This window comes from Pocillopora verrucosa, chromosome 1 (genome assembly GCF_036669915.1).
Source record: "Pocillopora verrucosa isolate sample1 chromosome 1, ASM3666991v2, whole genome shotgun sequence".
NCBI lineage: Eukaryota > Metazoa > Cnidaria > Anthozoa > Scleractinia > Pocilloporidae > Pocillopora > Pocillopora verrucosa.
In genome coordinates this window covers 33,427,612-33,452,660 of record NC_089312.1, presented here as the reverse complement: position 1 = coordinate 33,452,660, position 25,049 = coordinate 33,427,612, and the positions used below count along the sequence as shown (strand labels likewise).

The following is a 25,049-nucleotide window of genomic DNA, read 5'->3' as shown; positions in this document are numbered from 1 at the left end:
CTTTCAATTTCGTCATACAACATCTGCTGAGTCGTATTTTATTACAAAAAAGGTCGTTTCGAGTGACGGTTTATTTTGTGACTAAGTAAAGTGCACATAACTTCCTATCTGATCTCGTGTTGTACGATAGTTTATGATTAATTCCTCTATCATCTTTTAAGTGGTACATTAACAAGACGCACGGCGAAACCATAAGGTAAGTTTATGCATTTTTTCTCACAATTTCTCTATCAAATGATGATTTCTTTTGCATTTTTCTGCCAAATAAAATGATGTCTTAATAATGAAAAGGAAATGAATCAAATATTTATTCCGATCGTGATATTGTAAATAGCAATGACGAAGACCTACATGCCAAAAAGCTATTTTCAAAAACGATTTTCAGAACAATTTATCGTTGCACAACAAAATTGTTTGGTATAATACGTATTATTATTATCACACAGAACAAAGTAGAGTACAAATAACGCGTGAATAGAGTACAAATACCCTGTGATATTTTGACGAGCCCGAAGGGCGATTCAAATTACGGCACAACAAGTAAAAATACTCAGCGATACCACACACCAAAACGTCTTATAAGATATATTTATCAGGCAAGATTTATACGTGATGTGTAATCGCCCAATTGTTTTGAGACAACTTGACCTAACGTTTATTCATATTTGTTTCCTTAATCTACAATGATCAGGGTTTTATACAGAGCTAACTTTAATTTAAGGCAATCTTCGTATTTTGTACTTTTATTAAGCGCTCATGGAAAATATTTGTATAAAATATGGAGTTGATGCAAAACGCGTTTATTCAAATTTCCTTCATTGATAGACAGGAAGATCGATCTCATTATCTGTTACGTCATTGGAAGTCTACCAGCTATGTGAATTTGAGCTGAAATATGATGTACCTGTTCTGTCCTCCGCCAGGTAACCATTAGGGCACATTCGACCGCTTGCACTGGGGTAAATTTTTAGTCTAGCGACTGATAATTAACGTGTGTGAATTTGAGTTGAAGCATGATGCACCTGTTCTGCATTAGGGCACATTTGATCGCTTGCATTGAGATGATCTTTTTAGTCTAGTGACTAATAATTAACGTTACATGTAAAGAATAGGATATTTTTCACAAACAGTTGTCGCAGGTAGGAAAAAATGGACACACTGGGCCTTACGTTATGACATATCTTATCTTAGTACAGACTATAGGGAGTCTCTCATGTTCTGCCACGGATTTCGAAATGTCATGTTTAGTCACCATCATTCACATATCGAAAAAGGAAAAAATAGAATGGATCAAAGGGCTCTTGGAGCCAGCTCATTCATGTTATGGCTTAAGTTTGTATTGATTTCTTGGACTCATTGAATATAGGTATAATTGGATTCGGTTTATGTGAACTTTCAAGACAGCAAAATATCAGTTACCCTCATCTTTCACGATCATTTGCACTATTGTGAAATATTCCTTGAAATGTTTTGTGTTAAACAAAGCGGCTATTCCATTTGGTTTCTAACAAAGCGGCCACAATCGTTCTAAAAAGAATTTCGAGACTTCATATAGTCTGATGTTCACATATTAATATTTGCGTTGTCACCAAACAGATGAGAGATAAAACCATTAGAAAAGTAAACAAATGGCCAGTCACGAAAGCAACGCTTCGCCTTTTTTCCCCTATAAAAATTCGCCGGTTCCTTATGTAAGCCAATAACTACTGGATCTTGGGCGGCCACATCTACAACTTCATTATTAGTCTGACGAAGCGGCGACTGGAAAATTACTCCACTTTTGTAGGTTGCCCCAGCTGAATGAAAATTGTTTCCTTGTTGTTCTTCATAGGGTGGCACATTCGAGCGCCTTATTTGCTCATACGACTGGTCGCTATAATTTGCCTATGGATCAAAACTCCAATTACCGGGATTCATCTTAAGTTAAAGTTGTAAAATCTGCGAGTTTCGCTGCGAAGGACAACTATTGCAATCTTTTGGTAAACTGAACCCAGTTCAATTACCACTCTAATGGTAGCGTTTACGACATATGATAGACAAGATCATCACGGTTTTGTTAATTTAGTAGATTTTGCTAAGCTTTTACCCGGGACAAATTTTGTCGGCGGAGCGTTCGAAAATTTGTCCGCTTCGGCAAAAAATTGTCAAGCCGCGACAAACCATCCACATTAGTAAAGTGTTGGTGATGATGGAAAATTTGTCTAAATAAACAGTTTTGTCGCCAGTGCGGATGACCCTTTCCCTATAAAAACTCGCCAGTTCCTCATGTAAGCCAAAAACAATGTAAGGCACATATGTGAAAATCAATGTGTGTACACCCCTGAACGTTGAAAATATATCAAGTCGAAGGGACAGTTTTGTTCTCGGTCCACATTTTTGTCAACAAAATGAACACATATCGGTTAAAAAGATGAAACGTACGGACCACATGCAAAGCTGTCAATTGTTTCTTGGATATTGCACATGTTAAATATTCAATTGTGACATCTCATTTACATCTATACCTACTTTCATTAAGTCGGTAAAATCTGTACAGACATCACACCAACCAACTCGCGCGCAAAGTGAGAAGACTACGTGAAAGCTTGAAATGATATTAAGAATGATTTTGATTAAGAAACGGGCAAGGAATATTCCACATTAGTGCAAATAATTGTGAAAGATGATGGCGGAAAAGCAATTGCGTGACCCTCAGTAAGTTGTAAGATGACATGTTATCACGTATCAGACAAAAATTAGTATAAATTCTCAGTCTGCAATTTGTACCCAGCTTGCAGTTTGCATTTTGTACCTAGTCTGCATTTTGTACCCGATCTGCAGTCTGCATTTGGTACTGACCGGATTGGTATTGCTGTTTTTTTTTCGAGCGAGCCTCAAGCCTAGACCGAAATATTGGAGCTCGAAAAAACCATTTTAGTGAGACTATCTTGGCCGCCATGATTGATTATAAAAAGGCCACTAGCTAATCTCATTTTTAGCTCATTCAAGCTCATTTTGTATCACAAATGTGGACTGTATGTTGAAGAGCTCCCGTAGAAAAGCACAATCTTAGAGCAATGATTACTTTATACCTACTGAAGACGAACGCAAATGCGCGGCTTACCAGTCTGGCTGCCTCTGATGCTCTTCCTCGTGGTCACTGCGTGTGTTGGAATGAACCCGCTACGTGCTTTTGACTTTCACTAAGTGGGGAGGAGTAGCATGCTTCCGTTCACGGTACACAATGCAACTTCCGTCTACGGAATACAACTTCCGTCCACGGTCTAAAAGTTCCGTAAGCATCTGCTTCAACACGATCCTAAAGAGTGGACAGTGAATCTTTAGGTCTCAGTTCTGGCCGATATTCTCACGTTTGACACTCCATTAAAAACATTTCCTCTGACATTTTTCAACGAGGCAAATCGTATATTATTATTGCAATCCTTTTTTATATTTCTTTAGTGCACGTAGAGCTCATTGAACTAAACAAGTTAAATACTTATTCGTCCGTTAATAAATAAACATGCGGTCAATCTTCCACAAACTCCCTCCGCGATGCATAAATTTCGTCAATCGTGACTTTGCCTCGTATCGTGATATAATCAATCCAACGTTAATATGAAATCTCTCTGTTAACAGGTGTATTTTGGCCAGTGAAGTTACATTTTCCATGAGCCGATTAACCTAACCTAGATGTCTCTTCCTTCAGATATAGTCCTTCTTGGGCGGAGAAAATAACATAAAATATAACCGAACTCACCTATCTTAAACATATGCTACATGTGAGCTATACAGTTTGTCATTAAACAAAAGCGGTTAATATGATGCCAAAGCAAACGGTGAATAAGAATTAGAAGAAAAATGATCAATAACAAGAACAACACTGATAATGATAATGACAAAAATATAAATTATTGTGATGACAATAGTAATGGTATTATCTGAATCGAAAAGAAACGAAGAAGGATGTCGTTGTAAAATTATAAAATGTTACGAAGGATTCTTGAGAAAGTACTGTTTTAGATCTGTAAATGTTACACTACAAGAAATTTTGAATTTTTTTCAAATTAATCCTGGTGTGATTGTTCGTTATTTTCGTTCATTATAAGAGTACATGGTTTCCTTTGGTTTCCTTTGGTAGGCTGCCTTACTTACAAAAGTTGTGTCACCCTTTGTATCAATGTATCGGCGATACATTGATACAAAGTTCTTGTCAAGCTGAACAATCCATTTTTTAATGATAAGCACTGATGTATAGTAACTTCGCTTTCTCATCGCAGGAGGTCTTTATAACACGGAAAATTCATTTTCTTTTTGAAGTAGATTGCATTTCCTTGCCAACGAAAAAGGAAGGTCTAATTTTTTTTGGTAAATTTACGAGCAATTTTAGTGCTGTTCATTTTAGATTTTGTTTGTCTCTATTAGCAATTTCGAAAAAGTAGCAAAAGATGCCATTTAGTTATTGAGTAGTTAAGAGACAAAATTAAAACTAAATGTATTCGGTGAAAAATATAATTTTTTATGAATCATGGATTCGGGTTAAAACGAGAGTATGCGGATAAGTGAAAGAAAACAATGAAATCCTATACATTTTAGCAGAAGTTTTGTGTAAAATCGCCAAATTTGTAGAGTAGGTAAATGAAGATACAATTAGTTAATGACAACCAAGTTTGACTTATGGCCCTCAGTATCGTACGTTCTTCTAGAAAACAACTTATTTAATTTTGAATAAACAATCCCATTTGCAGACCACTTCAAACATCCAAACAACAAATTTGTCAACGTGTCATGATGATGGGTAACTTTTGTCTTCGAGAAGCGTCAACGTGTTTGGCACTATTAACTCTTACCAGCGCTTTATGGAATCTCCCATTGGTCAGAGGTGAAACATGCCATTCCAAAATTAAGAGTAAGTAGTGTTTACTTCTTTTAAACGTCCTGGTCAAAGAGCATGTATATGCCTATGTTTTTCTTGTATGCGCATTAAATGAATGCGTGTATGTACAGAAAGTGTAAAATGGCTACCAAAAAAACAGCTCTCAGTCAGAGGATCCAAAAGTATCTTCATCAAAATGTTTAGCATGTGTAGATAAGAAAGGACGAAGATAAACTCTTGACTGATCCAACGTTTAAATAGACGACGTCTCGGCCTTGGGCCTACTTCGGGTGGAACATAAAAAATTAAAAATTAACATTAAAAAGCTGCATTCAAAATTCAAAATTAACATTAAAAAGCTGCTTTAAAACTCTTGTTCGGTCAAGAGTTTGTCAACTAAACTTGCTAAATTTGTAAGATAGATTTATTGATAATCTTTCTCATATACAAAGAGATTGTGCATTATTCATTTTCTTTTATTATTATTCAATCTCTCCAACCCAGTCAGACCTGTTGTGGACATCTCTTCACGTCCAGAAAACAGCACATTACCCATTGGTGCCTCCATTACCCTGAATTGTACAGCGCAGCCCAGAGCGAAAGATATTGGATATAAGGATAGATGGGTCAAGTATATCGAGTGGTACGATCCACAGGGTAATGAAGTGGGATCTAAATGCCAGCAGCCTTCAAAAAAACGTGAATTAAGCTGCCCATTAGTACTTAAAAATCTGACAGTTGACAAATTTGGCCGCTACAACTGCCAAGCCGGCAACGGTTACATAAAACACTGCACTAGGAAATCATTTGAAATAGTGATTCAAGGTAAGTAAACCAAGCTTATCATACCCTTAGTAATTAATTATTCCACTCGTGCTTGTTGGATAAGCGATGATGGATGGCCAAGAGGCTTATAGGGCCGAATTGGCTATAATCATCTCGTATCCAACAAACGCGAATAGAATAATTGTTTTATAGAAAACGCCTCAAAACATATATACAAAAATCTTCCCAACTTTATTTTGCATGAACAAACGGAACGTTACAATGTACCAAAACACTTCCGGTTTGATTCGTCTTCATGCTTGCCCATGGTAAAATGGCCCATAGCCCATAATTGCTAATCCAATGAAAACTCTTGAATTGCATTATCCAATGATCCAGTTTTAAACATATGAAAGTAGACTCATCATTTGTTTAATTCAGGAATAAGGGGCCTCGAATAATCAGCTTCTAAGAAACCCTTGGAATGTATGGACAGGCAAGTCCAATTCATAATTCATTGCAAAAGGAAAATTCCGCTGTGGTCATTGGCTAACAAGGCCCGAAATGCACTGTTCAAAGAACGAAATTCTTCACGCTGATAACGATTAAATTTGAATCAGGAGCAATTCGATTGACCTGTCCTAATGCATATCATATTACTTGGTACAGTGGAACCTGTATTAAGCGGCCATTCACCGGGAACGGTGGTGACCGCTTAATTTAGGTTGACCTCTTAATACAGGCTCCACGGATAAGGAGTATTATTAAAAAAAAATGATAAAAAACCAAAAAAACAAAAACAAAATTGAAACAAACACAACGCCACTAACGCCACTATTAAAATTGACCACTCTATGTACAGAATCTCGATCAAAGATACTATTAACTTCGATTTTGGGAGAGAAGCATAAATAAAAAAAATTATTTGAAGGATCATACTTATTTTCATTCGAGTGGTTGGGCTATAGGTGGCTGTTAAAAACAGGTGGAGGGCAATACAAAGAGGCCGTTGGGACTTTGTAAAGGTTGACTACGACCGCTAAGTAGAGGTAACCGCGTATTACCGGTAAAAATTATGGTGATTAAGAGGAGACAAACTGGAGACTTTGGCAACCGACAAACACTAATGCAACCGACTGCTTAACACAGGGTAGTCGCTAAATACGGTGCCGGTGATGCTGTAGAAGAAAAAAAACCTACATATTCCTTGGAAGATGAGAAAAGAATTATTTTGTGAAAAAAAAAAAGGAATGATGATAATTAAAATGAAAAAGGGAAGAGGTTCATACCCCGGCAAGGGAGAGTTGGCCTGAAATAGTTCCTTCTGGGTACCTGTATTAGCAGTTCATCTTCTTGTGTGGCATAAGAGTATGATAGTGAAAATATCCTCTCGTTCTGCCGTCATTTGCTTATGAAATTAACTTCATACCAGATTATCTCAGTAATAAAAGGGGATATTTATTACAATATATTTTTTCCCTACAGGTCTTGCGCCAGAGTTAGTAGAAGTTCCTCGGAACCAAAGCATTGATATAGGGGCCAATGTAACTTTCAACTGCACCGCCACAGGTCTTCTTAAGCCAAGCATCTCATGGATCAAAAACAGTGATTCATCTGCCTTACAAACCAACTCAAGGGTGACATTCAGTTCAAGTTATAACAATTCAAGTTCATCAAAAAACCACAAAACCATGCAAAGCCAGCTGTTTATTACAGGAGCGAAGAAAGAAGATTTTGGCAAATATCAATGTGAGGCCAAAAACAGTGCTGGTAAAAATTTGTCGCTGCCAGCTTTCTTAACCTTGAAAGATTCAGGTTAGACATGAATATGCATTAGTGTATGTTTGTCCTCCCTATCACTTCAAAGTTGAAAACCCACGAAGTCTTCCCGTTGCATGTCAACTCAGTCTCCCAGTTGAAATTTCCTCAACACCCAGTAAGCGAGAAAAGCTCGGCTTTTGGATGATTGCCTCTTGGTTTAAATTTCTGTAGATTGTAAAAACTCTCGGAGTGTCACTAGAGTATCAAGAGCTAGAAAATGAGCAGTTTTCTGTGAAATGTTTATACAAATTTTTTAAGTTGTCATTTCAGTTTCACCCGGTCACTGTACCTCCTCAGTCTTCTTATCATCATGCAAGAATCCCCTTTAAGTTCAATTCTCTTCAAACCGGGTCATTCGAGCGGCAAAAAAGCCTTGGGCCCCGACATCCCAAAGAAAGATCACAAATGAGACAATTCATAACGTCCCATTCATTCATATTACTTAATTTTGTTTCAATTTGCTAGATGACCAGAAACCTGAGATCGTTGAGGGTCCAAAGAACCAAAGTGTCCTGATTGGTTCCAATACTACCTTAAGCTGCACTGTTAGGGGTCTCCCAAGGCCAACAATCCGCTGGATAAAGGACAATTCTTCATACCCTTTACGGTCTAATCTCAGAGCACGTGTCATTCCAGATGGGCCAACTAATCGCAGCCAGCTTTTTATAACGAGAACACAGATGGAAGACTATGGAAAATATCAATGCATTGCAAATAATAGCATTGGAAGAAGCCGATCAGGAGTAGCTGTCTTGAACAAAGGTTAGGTTTTTTTTAAATGGAAGGGAAAAAAATAGGGTGAGAGGGGTCCTTCTTAACTACAAGTGCTGTTCTTAAGAACAACGTATTTTTTATAATTTATCCACAGCAACTCCTACTCTCACCCACGTGAAAAGAGAGCCAGAAAATTCAGCATCTCAGACAACTATAGTCGCTGTATCATGCACTTTGGCAGCTGTAGTTATTTGTGTAGTCACTGGGTTTGTGTGGAATCGGCGTAGGAATCGTGATAAGGAGGTAAATAATGCGTTACGTGACATCCCCACACAGAGTAATGATCTCCTCTGTCCGTCATGCGACTTTGCTTGTGCTGGCGTCTAGACGAATACTGGGATTGACCAGCCAAGAACCATGCAGTTTTCTCAGGGGTTAAGATCCAGAGTCGAGAAAAACTTCCCAAATTCAACTGATTATTATCATTATTATTGTTGGTATTATTATTATGAGCTGTTTTCCTTTTCATGGTGATTTCCGTCAGTTTGGCTTTATTTGGCAAAATTCGGCCTTTAAAATGAGTCAAGGCTTTGGAAAATGCCCATTTCTGTCCCTACTTGGTCTACTCCAATTGTCCTTTCCTCCACTTTGGGTCTGTAAATACCTCATGCAGAAACAAGCAAGGGCTTGCGCGACCCATATTTAGGGGGTTTATGAAGCAGTTCAATCTGAAAAAAAGCTATATTCCTTACTAACATACCTTAGAATTATCACATTTGAGGATTATCGTTGTGAAAGATGGTGCGTCTATTTCAGCTAAATTTGTTTGCTTTTTTATCAAAAAAACGCTATTTAAATCGCATACGACTAGTAAATCAGAGTGCGAGAGATTTCAGTTCGTCCAGTTTAAATTCATGATTATGAAGGGGACTCAAACAAGTGATGATGATGATAAATCTTGGATAGATATCACAATTGCCTATTCTCTTAAATCATATGACAGGGACCAAAACGTGCAATAAAGGTGTATCTGGAAAAAGGCCAACAGTTGAAAAATGGGATACAGGACCTTGAAAACAATCGGTCGCCCAATAGCCAAACCATCGAAACCCCCGAGGAAAGGCTCCCGTTAGTGGGGGATGGAGTAGGGGACAGACTGCCTCCAGACGGAAGCGAGCAGGATGATTCGGTGCAAGGAATAAAAGAAAGAGGTCAAGAGAGATTAGAGTCGGGTGAGGGGATTGCTGGTGGTCACATTTTCACAGCTGATAAACACTTAGGTGTCGACGAACAGCGGGATTGTGGAGAGATATTTCAAGGGACCGAGGAAGAATCTGAAAACTTGGAAAATCTTGAAGTGTTTGATGAAATACTCGGAGAAGGCGAGTTTGGAATCGTCTACAAAGGTCGCTATGGTGGGAAAGACGGAAACATAACAGATGTAGCTGTGAAAAAGCTAAAAGGTAGGTACACGAAATCGAAATGTCTATTTGTTAATTCCTGAGTACAGTGGTATACCTCTAAACTGATTTTTTCTTTTTCGAAGCTATGCACCATCTTGATTTTTTTCATCATTTTCCTTTTGGTGGAAAACACCCATAAAGTCTGCTATTGCCTCCTCTGAACGCTTTCTGTAGCCTTAATCAAGCCAGTTTTTTCCATACGTAATTTTGTTACCATAGCCAGATACGATGAGCGAACTAAGTAAAATGAAGCAATTTAAGAAATGCCCTTGTTTTTTTTTTCTCTACGTCATTGTAGACCCTAGTGTCATTGCCAAAGAAACCCTACTTAATGAGATAAGGACCTTAAAGCAAGCTGGGAAACATCCTAATATTGTCACTTTGATTGGCACAAGGATAGAGGAAGGTAAGTCAGTTTTCGACGATGCAATGCCGTCTTAGAAATATGCGTGTTTTCTTGGTGATTGACAGTAACATGGTAACGTTCCAGCCGTGTGTAAGATCAGTTAGAACAGTGCATGTACTGACCTTATGATTAAAGACAGATGAGTACACTTAACTGTTAAAATCTGTGCTTCTTGATCGGAAAACATTTTTTTCTGGGCTAATTTCAGGGAAGTTCATATGAAATTTTTTTCCTGTTTTGTTTTGGGCACCAACTAAACCTAAATTACCGACGAATCATCTTTTGATCAACCCAAGGTGCCAATAATGTCTAATTTCTTTCTCTTTTCAACTCTAATGTGTTTGCTCTACTCTCTCAAGGAAACGTTCTTGTGGTCACTGAATTGATTCATGGTGGCAGTCTGGAAAATCTTTTAAGGGCGCCAGGGGAAAGGAGCAATTATCATAATGTCTGCTGTAAGCTGAATGACCGGCAACTGGTCACAATTGCATTTCAAATCGCCATGGGAATGCAGCACTTAGAGGAGAGAAAGGTAAGACCGGCTGGCAGTGTGTAGAGGTGTAGAGGTAAATTTTCCAACCTTCCATTAGAGATGACTGTTCTCAAGAGATTAGAGACAGTTGATAATCTCTTGCTGCACTAAATATAACGCGGGCAGTTCGAGGTTTTGAAGTGGCTTAAAGACATATTGGCGATCTCTGGCATTTTGGTTTAGGCCATCCAATCATTCGTGAGCCTCTGTTAAGCAAATATTTATAACGCAGGCAATCCCAGTTTGTAAATTTTCTTCAGGACACCTTGAGGATCTTTCGCACTTTCGTATAGGCCACTCCATCCTTGAGCGTCTCTAAGCAAAAAAATTATACATTGTCTTCTCTCACAGTTTGTCCATCGCGACTTAGCAGCGAGGAATATTTTAGTTGATGCCAACTTGGTGGCTAAAGTTGGAGACTTTGGATTAGCCAGGGACATATCCGCTGCTGGTATATACACCATAACCTCTAACGTAAGTACGCTTTTCAATCAAAATCAACAACTAAACAGAAAAATGAAAAAAACTGAAATGCATTTAAATTGATACTCTGCCTTGGTACAATCGAGCAGAATAAATGAATTTATTCTAACGATATAATTTACATTGAAACTCTCAATGAACAGTGTATTATGTGACACGTTTACTTAATTAATCATAACAATTACAATTTCTTCAAATGTGATTGATGCACAAGGCGCTTTATATTTCACAAACTTTTTCCGTAGATTTGTAATCGGACAGTTAGCTGTAATTGGACACCTGTAATCGGACAGTTTAAGCAGCCAATTCTACCCAGCCAAATCCACCGAACACAGAATTGATTACATTAACTATAGAAACAACCATTTTACCCAAAAAAACTGGGGAGTTTCGTGACAAACAAATCGGACTCCCGCTTCGTGGCCGTCGATTTGTTAATCACTCGTATAATTAAAGACCGAATTGGACTCCATTCGGTCTTATTACCATTATTAATTATGGGATAGTGTCTGAACCTAGGATAATGTTAATAATAATAAAAATAATGGGCACGCTAACTATTACTCTGGTTTTTTACTGGAAATCAGTTATAATTACAAACCATTATATATCTTAACGTTGAAAAAGAACTTGCTTACTATAATGAATGCATCCTTCCGTTTCATAAGTTATCCGCTTCACAGTTTCAAAGGGCATTGCCTGCACCACAAACAGTAACTTGCTCACATGAATCTATCTTTTCAACAGGGCAAGGTTCCGTGGAGATGGTCGTCGTTAGAATCTCTACGAGATCTGCATTTTACATCCATGAGTGATGTGTAAGTTTCATTTTGTCTTTGTCAGTTTTCTGTCTCTTGACTTCGAGTCGAAAGTATTGCCTAGTTGAAAGGATTTCCGAAAAAAAAAACTTCTGCCGTGCGCTCGATTATATCTCTTGGAGCATTGTCATGGTTACATCTAGGCTTTCTTTTACGTTTTTTGTTTGTCTTCATGTACATGTACATGCATGGTGTATCTATACCTATTTGCATTTATGGACACACCATGGGAACTTAGTGTGACTTAAGAAATTACTTCCTTCAAATCGAGCATCATATGCACATATTACCTGATTGAAATTAATACCAGAGGCAAGGTCCACATAAAAGGAAAGACTCAACGAAGTTTTGAGTGATATAAATATCCATTAAACACTAAAAGAATACAACGAGACTCGATCTTTAATCAATTCAGCGCTTATCGTTCGAATTCTTTACTCGCTGAAGTTATTAACCCTTTCATTCCCAAGATCTCATTGTTAATTCTCCTTACTGTCTGCCACACAATTCTTTAGCTTCTATTCGGAGAATTTGGTATGGGCTCAACTATAATAATCTCTTTATTGGTAATTTTTTTAAAAATTAAACCGTCTCCTTTTAAATCACATCACTTGCCTGCTTGATATTGTATTGATATTGTAAGGAGAAATTCTGTTTTGGGCTAAGGCCTTGATACTTATTTGCAGGTGGTCATTTGGTATCGTTCTATGGGAAATCACCACTTATGGTAAGTGTGATGTGTTACTATGTGCGACTTAAACGACATCTTATGAACTACAAATCATATTCTCGTCATGAGGCTCCAATCCGTAAAGCAACCCAAAGTTAGCAAGGCTCTTCTGTAAAGCTAACAATATAGACACTAGTATCTTCATTTTGAAAATGACTATTGCCAGTCAGACGAAACTAAACAAGATGAGAAGACCGCTTCCAGGTATAGGTTGTGCTCGTGTCAAACATTTTATACGTGCTATATCTTATTTGTCACAGTGCTGCACTTAATTTTATCTACCTAAATCATCCACATAAAGTCTTTGCAAGTCTCTATTTATTCACAAAGTTATTGCTGAAATACTTATTGTCTTAAATGGTATTCTTTAAAAACTGAAATCGTTAAATCATATCTTATTTCCGCCAAACAGGTGAGTTGCCGTACCCTGACATCACATCACCAATTGCCTTAGTAACTCGACTTGCTTCGGGATACCGGATGCCTCGTCCCGATCGATGTTCGGAAGAACTGTAAGCTATAAAGTCCTAAATAATGCTAATAAAATTCAGTTGAATCATTGAATATCAAGAAGGCTTTAAAAAATGGACGTTTATCTCCCGGATTTTTCTAAAAGTAATTGAAAAGCGTTTTACCTTTCGAGCAAAGTCTCGCAAGATCCGCTGACACTCAATATTTCTCGTTGAAAATCAAAACGATGCATTGAATCAGTCGTGATTTGACAATTTGTACTTCAAATCAAATGTCACATTCGGCCAATATGTGATCTTTTTGATGATCATTGTCATGAGTTCAAAATCCCCTCTTTGCACCCCTTTCAACGCTTGGTATGGTCAATTCAGATGTTGAGAGTATCAGTTGCAAGACAATGTTAGCTAATACTGTATTGAATTTTTTAGATATGAACTCATGAGTTCTTGTTGGAAAGAAAATCCTTTGATGAGACCAGCCTTTTCGCAGATCGCTCAACAGCTGAAGAATTTTTTGCGAGAAGTGAAGGTAATTAATGGTTGTATTTAGAAGGTTTCTTCCCTTCCTTTCGCTGTTCTAAAAATTATATCTGCCCTCTTCTTCCTCCTTCCATTTATTCATCTTTGCTTCCCTTCACCCTTTCATGAATCCCTCTGTCACCCTATCAGTCCTTCTGATAAATCTTTTATCGTCAACTGCAGCTATCCACCCATCCATTCGTACACATAGTCATCCTTTCCCGTCTATCTATATGACCTTATTTTTCGTCCGTTCCTTCTTTTGCTTGTTCCTAAGTCCATTCTCGATTAGATTTAGTTCTTATACGTTGTTTCTATCATTATTCAAATTTTTTTGTGACTAATTTATTCTAATGATTTAATTCAGAGGACATATACAAATATCACAGAGGTCAACGATGGAGAAGCCTGATGACGACACCCTGACGCTGAAGCAAAAACCTCATTTTATTTGATTAATAATATAGGAAGATAACCGCGAGATCTCAAATAAGTGCGTATATGTATAAGGTCTGATAGTCATGCTTAAAGGAATTTTTATTGAACCAGGTGCCGATTAGGCTCAAAAGGTCAGAATCAATTTGTTTTCCTTTGTGGAGGAAAATTTTCCTTGCAATAGGTAATGCGAATCAAAGCAAAGAATAAAACGGTGTATCCTGTATTAATTACAACGCTTTAGTGGCTAAGAAAAATGATTGCTATCACGTGAGTAGACTAGATTAACGTAGACTGCATTTGCTCAGAAAAAATCTAGGCACTTATCTGATGTAACTTGTAACAGTTGCTCCTTATCAGCGCTGCCGCACGAGTGTTTCTTCGCTCGCAGGGAGACTACTCTTCTTCCGTGCTCTAGCCGCTTCCAGCGTGCTTTACAACAGAATAGAACACAGTCCAGCCTTCTTTATTTGTTAAATAAAAGATGGACCTTTTGAAAGATAACGACTTTCGAATAAAAATTTAACTAAAATCAGGGTTACAAAAAGCAAGGGGTGAGAAACTAAGATACGTTCACTTACGGAGTGTGACACGCAACACAAGACAGAAATAATCTTCAGCGAAATAACATCCTAAATATCTCTACCAAAGTAATGATAATTATATTAACACGTAAATGGATTTAACGTGTGTATAAAAAGAACGATTTGATTCTGCATTACAGCCAGAATAAAATTTTAACTCGACTTTATTTCCGGTTGGCATGTGCTTAAGTCTTTTTACATGTCATTCAAATGTCTTTCTTCAAAATATTCTTCATTAAATACAAACTATTTACACCATCATAATTGGCAAATATCTGTTATATATATATACATATATATATATATATATATCATGTGTATAAAAATAATAAAACGAGCCACAAAACAAAAACCACAAAAGAGGAGATAAACGCGATAACCAACGCTACAGTTGGGACATTTCATTGTTCAATAGCTTGCGATCAACCCCTTATTATAAGCGCTGCAGGAAGCGCGTTTCTCCGCCCGCGGGAAGATTCAAGACAAGTTGGGGAGAAATTACTTTTAATTAGCACTAATTATCAGTGCAAGACCACGGCAAACCCTTCGTCGGCTCGCGTTCCTAGCGTACTTTCGGCGGAAACACTCGCACCGAAGTGCTTATAATGAGGACCAACGCGGAGGCTTATCGGTCAAAGCAGTGACATATCTTCTGGGAAGGCTTACTCAGCCTCACTACGACGCAACAATGGCTGCATCTCGACAATCATCAATCACTACAGGAGGGCGGGCTAATATTGCGACAAACAAAGTAAACGATGGATGTTTAGAGCTGGTGGTGTTTTCTTTCTTTTTTTCAAAAACAAATTTTGTATATTAGTTCTATTGCTGTTTTGTGGCTTCTTAATTTTTTTTTTAATTTTTTGTTGATTTTTTGTTGTAGTGCGATCAAATACGCCATGACTGACAGAAGTTGAATTTAGTGAAACTGTGACCATCAACTTTTCTCTTTAGTGGCCAAAAAAAAGATGCGTTTTTATCTTTTATCACTGTAAAACAACTTCTCCTTCAAATAAAACCAATTCTGAAAGCTACTGAAGCGCTCTACTGAATCCTAAATATCGTTCAGGGGCTAGACACCATCATTTCGGGCCAAAATTTAATGGTAGAGGTTGATGGTTCCCGAAGTGCTCCTAGGAGTCTTTGTGTCAGAAGCTGTTACTCAAGCCTTACAGATAACTCTAATGATTGGCAATAAAGCTATCACAGAATATAATAATCAAGAGTTCACAAGAGAGCTAACGAAGGGTGGCTTCGAAAGCAATGTTAAAACAAATAAAAAACACCTACTGAGATGAAAAGAAAACTACCTCACAATTTTCATGGTTTCGACCATGGTCAGTTCACGATGAACAGTCAGACAAGAATATAACGTAGATGTGAAATACCAAAGAACCCAATAACTAATCTGGACAGATGAACACAACAGCTGATTCTATTTTGGCGTTTTCTACTGCCTACCAGCTGCCAAGCAGTGATTGGTGGAAACTCCTCCCGTCTTAGTTGTCATCTTTGAACTGGACAACATCTGATCATATCATCACCAGTTACGGCTGAATCGCCTACATCGAGGCATTTTCGCTCCATTTTCTGCACCTTTTCTTCAACAACTTAAATATCTCACACGTCTGTGACGTCTGCCGATCGTCTGCATAGTAGCCAAGTTCTTTCCACTCGTGGTTCTATTCTGTCCTTCTCCTGGTGTTTTACTGAAGTTGTTTCAATCATTTTAGGTTTCCTCTCTTCTAAATCATATCCCTGTTTTCGTTTTTTCAGACGGCAAAACAAAATAATGTTCACCATGATCGACAGCAGAAGGCAGGCCATTAAAGGAATCATGATCGTCCAATTAAGTTCTGAAACTGAACAAATATAACATTGGTCAGACCTCACGTGTGAATGGTGTTTATGCACGTACTCTGTGGGAGGCCTCCGTTTAAAAATTCGGGTTTGGTTCAGCCGCAAATCACTGCCAACGCTCTGCGGTGCTCACGCGAGTGCAAGTTTATCACATGTACGCCCTCAAGAACTGATTGAAAGGCATGTGAGAACACTGTGTGAAAGGATTAATACTTTCCCTTTTCTTTTTTCCAAATGATTTTCACGTGCCTTTCACGTGTATACGAAAGTAGATGCGGAATAGGTGTGAAACCGTACGAAGAGTGCTAAGATTTGTCATTAAGAGAGCCAGATATGCGACTAGTTGGGGGAATTTTAATCTCGACAAAACGTCTAACCATTTGAACTGAACGGATCCTCTCAATTTTTTGGGGTATAATTGCATCATGGCAACAGTCTGAAGGAAGTTCATTACAGTTTAGATACTGCGACATCCGCACCAGTAATCGGAAGGTTATATTTCTGGCGACGAAGCTTGGCAATGAAGCACTTATTGGAGAGCCCTGTCTTTTACCTGGTTTTATAGGACTGCTCAATTCAGCATTCACTGGGCGACCAACTACATCTGCGTCTGTAGTCGTGGCCAGTTCTTCAGCAGCTTTTGCTCTTGTGGACGATTCGCTGGCGCTTGTTGATCTTGTTGACAACGTGACCTTCTCAGTGGGTGCATTCGTAGTGGTTGAATTAGTAGTTTGAAAAGTGGTTGTGGAGCTTGTAGTCGTAGATGGAATGGTAGATTTTAAAGTTGTAGTTGAAGTCGTTGGAGCTTTAGTAGCAGTGGTTGTAGGTTTTCGGTTGCATCGGGGATCTTAAGAAAGAAAAAAAAGAAAAACGATAACAACATTAGTAACGTATAGCTGGTGCGATGGACACCATACAAACTTGGTAAACTACCAGTAAAAAAAGGTCTAGAAATTTCGGCTATCACAGCAAAAGTCATCTTCGGACGCTACAATTTTTAAGAATCTCGTCACCCTTCATGTCAGAAACGCAACTCCCCGTTCTATTGTTCCACTTTAAACTTCGTCAGACGTTTAATAAACGATATCCAAATTAGCATATATCTTTTCCTCAAATCAAATATCACATTCTGAAAGGTGAAAACATATTGGCCAGGAACGTTGCGTTTTAAGGAAAAAGAAAATTTCTGCATGAACGTATCAGCATGTTGAAAATAAAGTTTTAGGTCATTTAAAACATTACTGAGGCTTGCCCACATACGCCACTGGTCTGTCTCTTATTCTACCGTACTTTTCACTAACTACAGGTTCTCACCTTTAGTGTTTTTACAAACATATATCCGTAGTTTCATTTTGTTGTGTTTACAGTTTCCTCCTGATCGACTGTCTATTGAACCTTGCGTGCCATCTGAAGTCGCTGAAATGTGAACAGCATAACATTGCAAATGTCTTCAGCGATGATTTAAAGTAAAAAACAAAACAAAAAAGGCATTTTGAAAAAATTATTGGTTTTTTTACCAGTGTTAAAAGTCTTCCACTGCCAGGAGTTTGATTTCGCAGAATAAAGGTAAATCACGAAACTACAGAGTATTGTAGCAGTTAATATTGCTATGAACTTTTCCATTCCATCGAAGCTTTTTTCCGATTTCCGCATAATAATGCAATAAAGAGTAATGCCATTCTGCCTGGAAGGGCTGCTAGTCTAACTCAAGAAACCCTAACACTAACCCTAACGCTAACCCTAACTTCCACTGACTGAGGCGTGAAAAAAGTACCTAAAATTGTGTTATTCAATGGAAAGCATACCTATAAGATAATATTCTCGGCCTGGATTGAACACCTGGCTTGACACAGCGCTGAACCTCTGAAACACCAGAGTGTAATACTTCAGCGCCAGGGGGGTGGTACATCGTTGAAGAAGCCTACTCCCCTTAGAAGAGTCTGTACTACAGCTGTCATAATTGTCGCGTGACACAATCCAAACATTTTCATAAAGTTTGTCTTTGGGCGTATTGTCTCGAACCATTTTCAAGATTGTGGACGGATTTGGACAAACGATGTGAAGCTTGGACATCGGAAGGACATTGAGAACGCTGTCACCATTGCCAAACCTAAAAGAGGGTTAAACAAAAATTTTCAAACAATTAGAATTATAATGAAATGCAAGAAACTTTATCAAGGTGGTGCTCATACTTATGAGCTATCCAAATGACTAGACAATATTGGCAAAATAAGAAAATCAACGGAAATGAGCTTTATATTCAAGAACCCTTGAGGAGAATGATCAGAAAAATAAACAACTGACAACACGCACATACATCAGTTCTTCAGGCAACGACAAAAAGAAAATGCAAACAGAAAGAAAGCAGTTCCTAGAACCTCTAAGAGCCACGTACGTTTAAAAAAAGTGGATCAAATTCGAAAACTGTGGTTTTGGTTTGAAAGTATAAATTAGTCTAATGCGAAAAAAACTACTTAGAAATTATTGAGACAAGAAAACTACGTCAAGAAATTGGTGAGGAACATAATTAAGTTCTATTCCCTAATATAAGTTTTGTATAGTATGTTTTGTTCTCTACGTATTAAAAAGGCGGACGGACGATGTCTCTATATGAGGGCCCGAAATATAGAGTGCTTTAGAGGTTACGACAAATTGGAGAACAAAAATTTTTCTTCTCAAGGTAAACTGGTGTAACTCATGGGTGAGCGGAGGAAATGAGGTCGGACGATCTTACTAAAAAGAGTACACTCTGATATTTTGTAATTTTTTGAAGTGCTTATTGAAAGGGACTGTAGAGTGGAATGATGGGGGAATTGAGAAACCATTTGTTTGTTGCGATCTCTCTATCCTTTACTGTACATATTATGACGCTAACAACTTATTAAATGCGTCAAACATGCTTCCACTTTTACGTTACGAAATGGTTACAAATCAAAATTTATAAAGTGCGCCGAAAAGTTCAAGGCATTTGCTGTAGGGAGAGTTTAATGAGCCATTTGTTTTTCACACGCTTTCTTTCCTTTTCTTGAACATAATTTCCGACCAATGAGGGGGCATGTCGAGTCTTTCACAATAATATTGTGATATGCGCATGAATGACAGAAGTGTAACGTATATGCCATATGCCTGTGCCACTTAACTTAATTACTCGCTGGCGTTGAAAACCCTTTGCGGGAGAGCAAAGAAAGACTAATTTGTCTGCTATTCCAAAAACATAAAATATTTCGTATTCTGCAAATTAATTAGGCCCCATCGAGGATTTTGATGGAAAAACAGATGTGGTTTTAAGGGGGCAGGATCCAATTTTCCGACAAGGCGCGTTATTATTGTCGGTTTTTTTTTGTTTACACGTGAGAAAAAACACCAAACCAGAACAAATCCTAAAAGTTTTCCTATGCTTTCCCGAAACCCCTTTTATGGGCGTGATATGAGATAACCATGATAACTAATTACTTCTTTCCATGAAAATCACGCGAGAAAATCAATTGATGTAATTAACATCTAGGAGAACCTGCGAGGTCTGGAAATTTCTTCTGGACCAGTAAAACAGCCTTCCTCACGGGCAGGTATCTTATAAGGTTTGAAGACCGAAATTTATCCGTACCCCTAGCAATTAAAACCGCAATGCCACCAAAATCAGACATAACTGAAGAAACCAAAACAAATATAGGAAACTGAGATTGAATTGATTACATTCATTCAATTATAATATTTTTTTTAATCTTATATTCGCAAATAATACACCGACAATGTTTTCCAAATTGGCCGCAAAAACATCCTGCTAGACTGAAAACTGTGTAAACATAGGCGCTGGTGGTCTAAACGAGACAGACCTCGGAATTTGTTTAACTTTTAAGAGAACGTTAAGTTGAAACATTCAAAACTAGTAATATGGAGAGAAAGAGACCGCCAGCGATATTGTTTAGCTCGGATCGAAAGAAAATCAAGATTGTGACTATATGCGTGACCAAATCCGCCGCCGTACTTATATAGTCACACCTGTAGATATGACGCGAAAACATTTTATCTTCGTAAATATATTGATGTTTCTTGACAAATAAGGTTGGGAATATTTTGCCGAAAAGGAAAAACAACTGATATTGAATGTCTTTTGGCTACTTTGCTACCTTTGAAGTGGGGCTAAATTGTGCGAGAAATCTTAAGTGAAATCCACCGCATAAACACTTATGATCGAAAGAGGAACATGGCCAAACTTGTTATATCGGTATCTTTCTGCTTTTTTAATCATTGCGGAGAATGCCTTTTTTTAAGGAAAAAAATCACTCGGAATGGATGCATAAATAGAAATTACTGTAGTTTAAGGTCATCCCTGGAATCTTCGCTCCAACCCGAGGGGTTACAAATTTGTGAAATTCTCCGACAAATTGAAACCATATGCGCGAAATCAGATCCCTTCAGCCGAAAATAGTCTGTATTCCTCGTTAATCCTGTCTTGACAGATATCTTCCAAAACACATAATTATCATGTGATTTTATCTCTTGCTCCTTTATGGCTCTCCGAAAGGGTAAGGTCATTCGCTTTCAAGAACGTATTCAAGTTTCTAACTTAAAATGTGACATGTTTTAATTCATGAGTGACAGGAAAACGATGCACACTCGACTTGCACGAATTGAAAACAGCGAAGCCCCCTTTTTCCTACCATTGGCGAGATATTTGGAGCTACAACTTATTTCCGTGAAAAGAAAACGATGCATATTGGAATGAAAGAGGACTGATAAATCTAGAGGAAGAAAAAAAACAGATGCATGTTATTACTCGGGCTAAAAGCCTCAACAAGGTTCAGCTTTCCACAGATATGGATGTGCAGTGCTCATGTCGATAATATCACTCCACCCAGCGATCATTAAAGGAAACTTTACTATATTTTGTTTGTGGGTTAAATGAGTGAAAAAAAAAAGGAAAAAAAAAACTTTGAGAAACATTAGCGTTCAAAGTTTAGTACATAAAAATCAAGAACCTTTTTCTCCAGTGGAAAAAGAGACATTCTCTATTGCGTAGGAAACCTTCCAACTGTCCATCACGTATCTTACACTGGAAAGTTGTCTTAGACGTAAAACTTGAATTATATCGGATACATGACCTACACTATCCCTTTCAAAGAACCTTTATTTGTAATCCTTTAATAGGGATGCGCAAAGTACACGCGAGATTAAAAAGATTGCGCGCTAAGTTCGAGAGGGTCTAAGTTAAAATTATCCTGAAAGAGTGTCGTTTCATTGAACAAACGAACGCTGCGAATCTACTATCTCATTCGTGAAGATATTTCTGTAATTTAGCCCCGTACAACAACCTGCTCATGACCTCACCAACGACAAATGTTCATCCATTTCGTAACAGTCGGACTGCCGGAACTCCGGCCGAGACGTCAGCTTAGACAACATTAGTTCGACAGAACAATCCGACATTCATATCGTAAACATTTTAGGTTGTGATTTGGACGTGCTAGACAGGGGTTTATTTTGAATTGTTCAGTCTCTCTGTCTCTCATCTATCTCCTCAGTTTCCTTAAAATTAGGTCAGTTCTTTCGGAGAAAAATTTTTAAGAAGTACTTCTTGTCAGCTGGTTGCTAACTGTTTGGATTTCGTTGAGTGACGAGAAAAAGAAAATTCAGATCGATTACCCCAATAAGGTGTTCAGAGTGTTCACAATTATATCGTATTCGCATTTTCACACGTACTCGCTGTGTCAAATTTAGCTCGAAAACTCCTAAAAAATCTTAAATCTGTCTAATGACGCCATATTCAAGGATGTTTTTCTCAAAGGTCTGACAAGAGTGAACTTGGAAAAAGCAAACAAGCTTATATCTCCGCGCGTATTTTGACAAATGTTGACTGGGGTTTGAGGTGAATTACAATATTAGGTTACTAACATCAACATATATCATTTCATCACGTTCTAATTTTATGTCAAATTCTTTTTTGGGCAATTTCGATAACTATAACTATCAAATGTCCCCTTTTTTGGGAGAAATACATGTAAGTTGTACGTATTAGAATATTAAGTGCTGCTATCAATATGGCGACTTGTTCTCTCTTGGTGATCTGCTTACAATAAAAGTTATGGCAATCCTTGCCATCTCTCCTCTAATGTTGAGCGCAATTTTGTAGTTTTATAATGTGATTTTTGGCTGTGGATCTGATCTTCTTCGTGTGATAATCGAGTTATGTCGACAAGTCAACGTTGTTATCCTTTGCAGTAACGGAATAACTGAAAAAACATGTGGGGATTTGAAATTCCTAGAGTTTGCAGACTAAGTAATTTTCTCCGCAAACAGGATTACCCCTAAGAAAGATCCCTAAAAGTCCAACGTGAAAATTGTTTCGCCTTTGTCTCGCATCTGCTGAGTTAATCAACCGTCTTCGTATTGAGCGCACCGTTGGCCAAATTAAACCGCCATATCTTCTTTTGTTCTGAGGGACCGCATTTTTATTAAACTTAATTTACACTGGGTCATCTCGCACAATTCAATAGGTCATCCGTCTTTGTTTGAAATCACACAGCCAAAACCGACCAGGGAAATTTATGTCAAGCAGCTAAAGTAAAATTGATTTAAGGATATGAAATAAGCAAATAGAGTTTCCGGTTTGTGTTCTTAGTATTGTAAAACTTAAACAGCGTTTATTCTTGGTTTGAACATGAATAGATACGTTTGTGTCCTGCCTTCCTCACTGTTAAACTGAATTCTAGTTTACCCAGCTGTTTTATTTGAAACTGCCATGACTTTTGAATACGTTTATAACCAAAACACGACTTTTATTATGCGGTATCCACTGAATGAAAATATCTTGCAAATTAAGAATTTCTAGTGCAGCACAAACTGTGTACACATCCATTATTTAGGAATGCCAAATTTATTAAATCTTCTTCTTGCTCTCGTCTTGAACACACTGGGTTAGCGCTGTTCCATGAACTTGGAAAGGTCATCGGTCTTATATTGATTAACAACGTGTCAGACTTTTATTATGCTTGTCTAAAAAGAGTAGTAAACTATATCATGCGTTAAGTTTCGTGTACTCTATTTTGACAAAGCACATATTGCACCGCGGACGCAAAACCGAACGCAAGGCTAATGTAAACAACGCGCGACATGAGCGAAACCAAACAAAAGCTAACAAGGATAGCTAGGGATTGAAATAACAATAAAGATTTACGACAGCTCTGTTTGGCAATCTGAGATAAAACCATGTAGGAGCGGATTCTCGCAATGCTAAATTATTATTTCAACAAAAATACTAAACAAATGCAGTGTGAATCATGTCCATTCGCAAGTAAAACAAAGATGAGACATTCTCAATTCACGCTGAAGAAATACAATCGCGATAGCGCTAGTTTCAAGTTTCCCCATTGTGTTATCAGCAACTTTCGACACATATGAAGATAAGGGAAACCGCCAATAAATTTACGAAGTAGTTGCCTCGAACGCGATCGATCTGATAACGTTGATTGTCCTAAGATCGAACAGCATAAAAGCACCGCACAAAACAGGTAATTATGGAACAAGACAATAGAAAATTGAGCTATTTCTATAGGGAGTGCAATCAACTAGTGTCAGAGGCTCAAACCGTCAAAATGTAATCACAGAAACACGAAAATGAAACGCGGACATGGCGCAAGGACATGAAACTCCACAAGGCAGCGAGTGATATTCAAGAAGAGCCAATGATTCTGCGTGCTTAATCTTATTAAATCATTACACACAAATGAGTAAAGAAAATGTTTGACTTACAGAGGATTTTGCGGAGACCAGTGAATCGATGGATAAACAGCACCCTTCAAAACATCGAAAAGAGCGACGATCTGAGCTAAAAGTAATAAGAAGGAATACGTTCGTCGCGGCATCGTGTAGGTTCTCGTTAAACGACGCAAGTCATGTGAAGTGAGGCGAGTTTTCTTGCTGTGGTTTTTCCCTCAGTTCCGTTCACCACAGTTGGAGAGAAGAATATTTCACAGCTTCCTCTCCAGCGAAGTCTTTAAACGCACCGGAAACGCTTTGGTTCTCCTTAATCCTTCAGCCACAAATAACAAATGTTTTCATCGACGAATATCAGACTGTCATTTTAGCCCACGGCAAACCAATATGGTGAGAATACTGAGTGTACAGCTGTTGACAGATTGAGTCCCACACAGTATTATCACTTTCGCGGGTACAAGTCCTCTCGCCTCGCAAAACAGCAATGTGAAATTCCAATCTTATAACTTTCCCTCACAAGGATCAGACGCTGGTAAAGGCTTTATGGCTATATCTTAACCCCTCTAATTCTTAAATGCTCTTGGGAACACCGACACTCGAAACGGAACTGACCTCTCATTTACTCGTACGCATGATAGGCGTTGAAAAGTGGAGTGCTGATTTAGGACAAACCCACTTCCCACCCTTAGTAAGTACCGTTTTGTCCGTACCCTCCCCTAGCTGTGTGCTAAGAATTGTTGCTAAAACAAATTTCGCCAACTTATATTAACTTTGCAATTCATGTTCCCGAACATCTTAAGCCGAAGAGGAAATTTTGTTGTTTGGTTAGGTATTAGAGTAACATATGTTCAAGATTAGCGAGTACAAGTGCCTGCTGGCGA

The 25,049-nt window shown here is 38.0% G+C and overlaps 2 protein-coding genes across 8 annotated transcripts; one reads left to right on the top strand and one right to left on the bottom strand.

The window, feature by feature from the left end:
- Nucleotides 1-39: 39 nt before the first annotated feature.
- On the top strand, nucleotides 40-14,762 carry LOC131772445 (fibroblast growth factor receptor 4-like). 7 transcript variants are annotated; one of them, XM_066167857.1, is made up of 17 exons: nucleotides 67-196; nucleotides 826-923; nucleotides 4,260-4,328; nucleotides 4,729-4,888; nucleotides 5,360-5,680; nucleotides 7,106-7,435; nucleotides 7,907-8,203; nucleotides 8,310-8,458; nucleotides 9,159-9,618; nucleotides 9,917-10,024; nucleotides 10,384-10,556; nucleotides 10,908-11,030; nucleotides 11,787-11,857; nucleotides 12,544-12,584; nucleotides 13,000-13,099; nucleotides 13,487-13,586; nucleotides 13,944-14,762. In XM_066167857.1, the coding sequence occupies exons 4-17, from the start codon at nucleotides 4,768-4,770 to the stop codon at nucleotides 13,986-13,988; spliced, it is 2,439 nt and encodes an 812-aa protein (XP_066023954.1). In that variant the 5' UTR covers nucleotides 67-196; nucleotides 826-923; nucleotides 4,260-4,328; nucleotides 4,729-4,767; the 3' UTR covers nucleotides 13,989-14,762. The 7 variants fall into 7 exon arrangements, with proteins under 7 accessions (XP_066023960.1, XP_066023954.1, XP_066023955.1 ...); XM_066167858.1 differs by having other exon boundaries at nucleotides 826-959; XM_066167859.1 differs by lacking the exon at nucleotides 4,260-4,328 and having other exon boundaries at nucleotides 4,728-4,888.
- Nucleotides 14,742-24,794, bottom strand: LOC131772566 (ephrin-B2a-like). Its single transcript, XM_059088504.2, has 5 exons — nucleotides 24,205-24,794; nucleotides 18,261-18,565; nucleotides 17,770-17,871; nucleotides 17,009-17,302; nucleotides 14,742-16,457 (listed from the first exon to the last, which is right to left on the bottom strand). The coding sequence occupies exons 1-5, from the start codon at nucleotides 24,315-24,317 to the stop codon at nucleotides 16,216-16,218; spliced, it is 1,056 nt and encodes a 351-aa protein (XP_058944487.2). The 5' UTR covers nucleotides 24,318-24,794; the 3' UTR covers nucleotides 14,742-16,215.
- Nucleotides 24,795-25,049: the final 255 nt, after the last annotated feature.

Excerpts from the sequence above, each read along its gene's own strand:
- LOC131772566 (XM_059088504.2), bottom strand. The coding sequence starts at position 24,317 with ATGCCGCGACGAACGTATTCCTTCTTATTACTTTTAGCTCAGATCGTC. Across the intron at positions 17,872-18,260 it reads CCGAGAATATTATCTTATAG|CGACTTCAGATGGCACGCAA; the intron begins GTATGCTTTCCA and ends TTCACATTTCAG. Across the intron at positions 17,303-17,769 it reads TGTTTGTAAAAACACTAAAG|ATCCCCGATGCAACCGAAAA; the intron begins GTGAGAACCTGT and ends TTCTTTCTTAAG.
- LOC131772445 (XM_066167856.1), top strand. The coding sequence starts at position 2,663 with ATGATGGCGGAAAAGCAATTGCGTGACCCTCA. Across the intron at positions 4,889-5,359 it reads ATGCCATTCCAAAATTAAGA|TCAGACCTGTTGTGGACATC; the intron begins GTAAGTAGTGTT and ends TCTCCAACCCAG. Across the intron at positions 10,025-10,383 it reads TGGCACAAGGATAGAGGAAG|GAAACGTTCTTGTGGTCACT; the intron begins GTAAGTCAGTTT and ends TACTCTCTCAAG.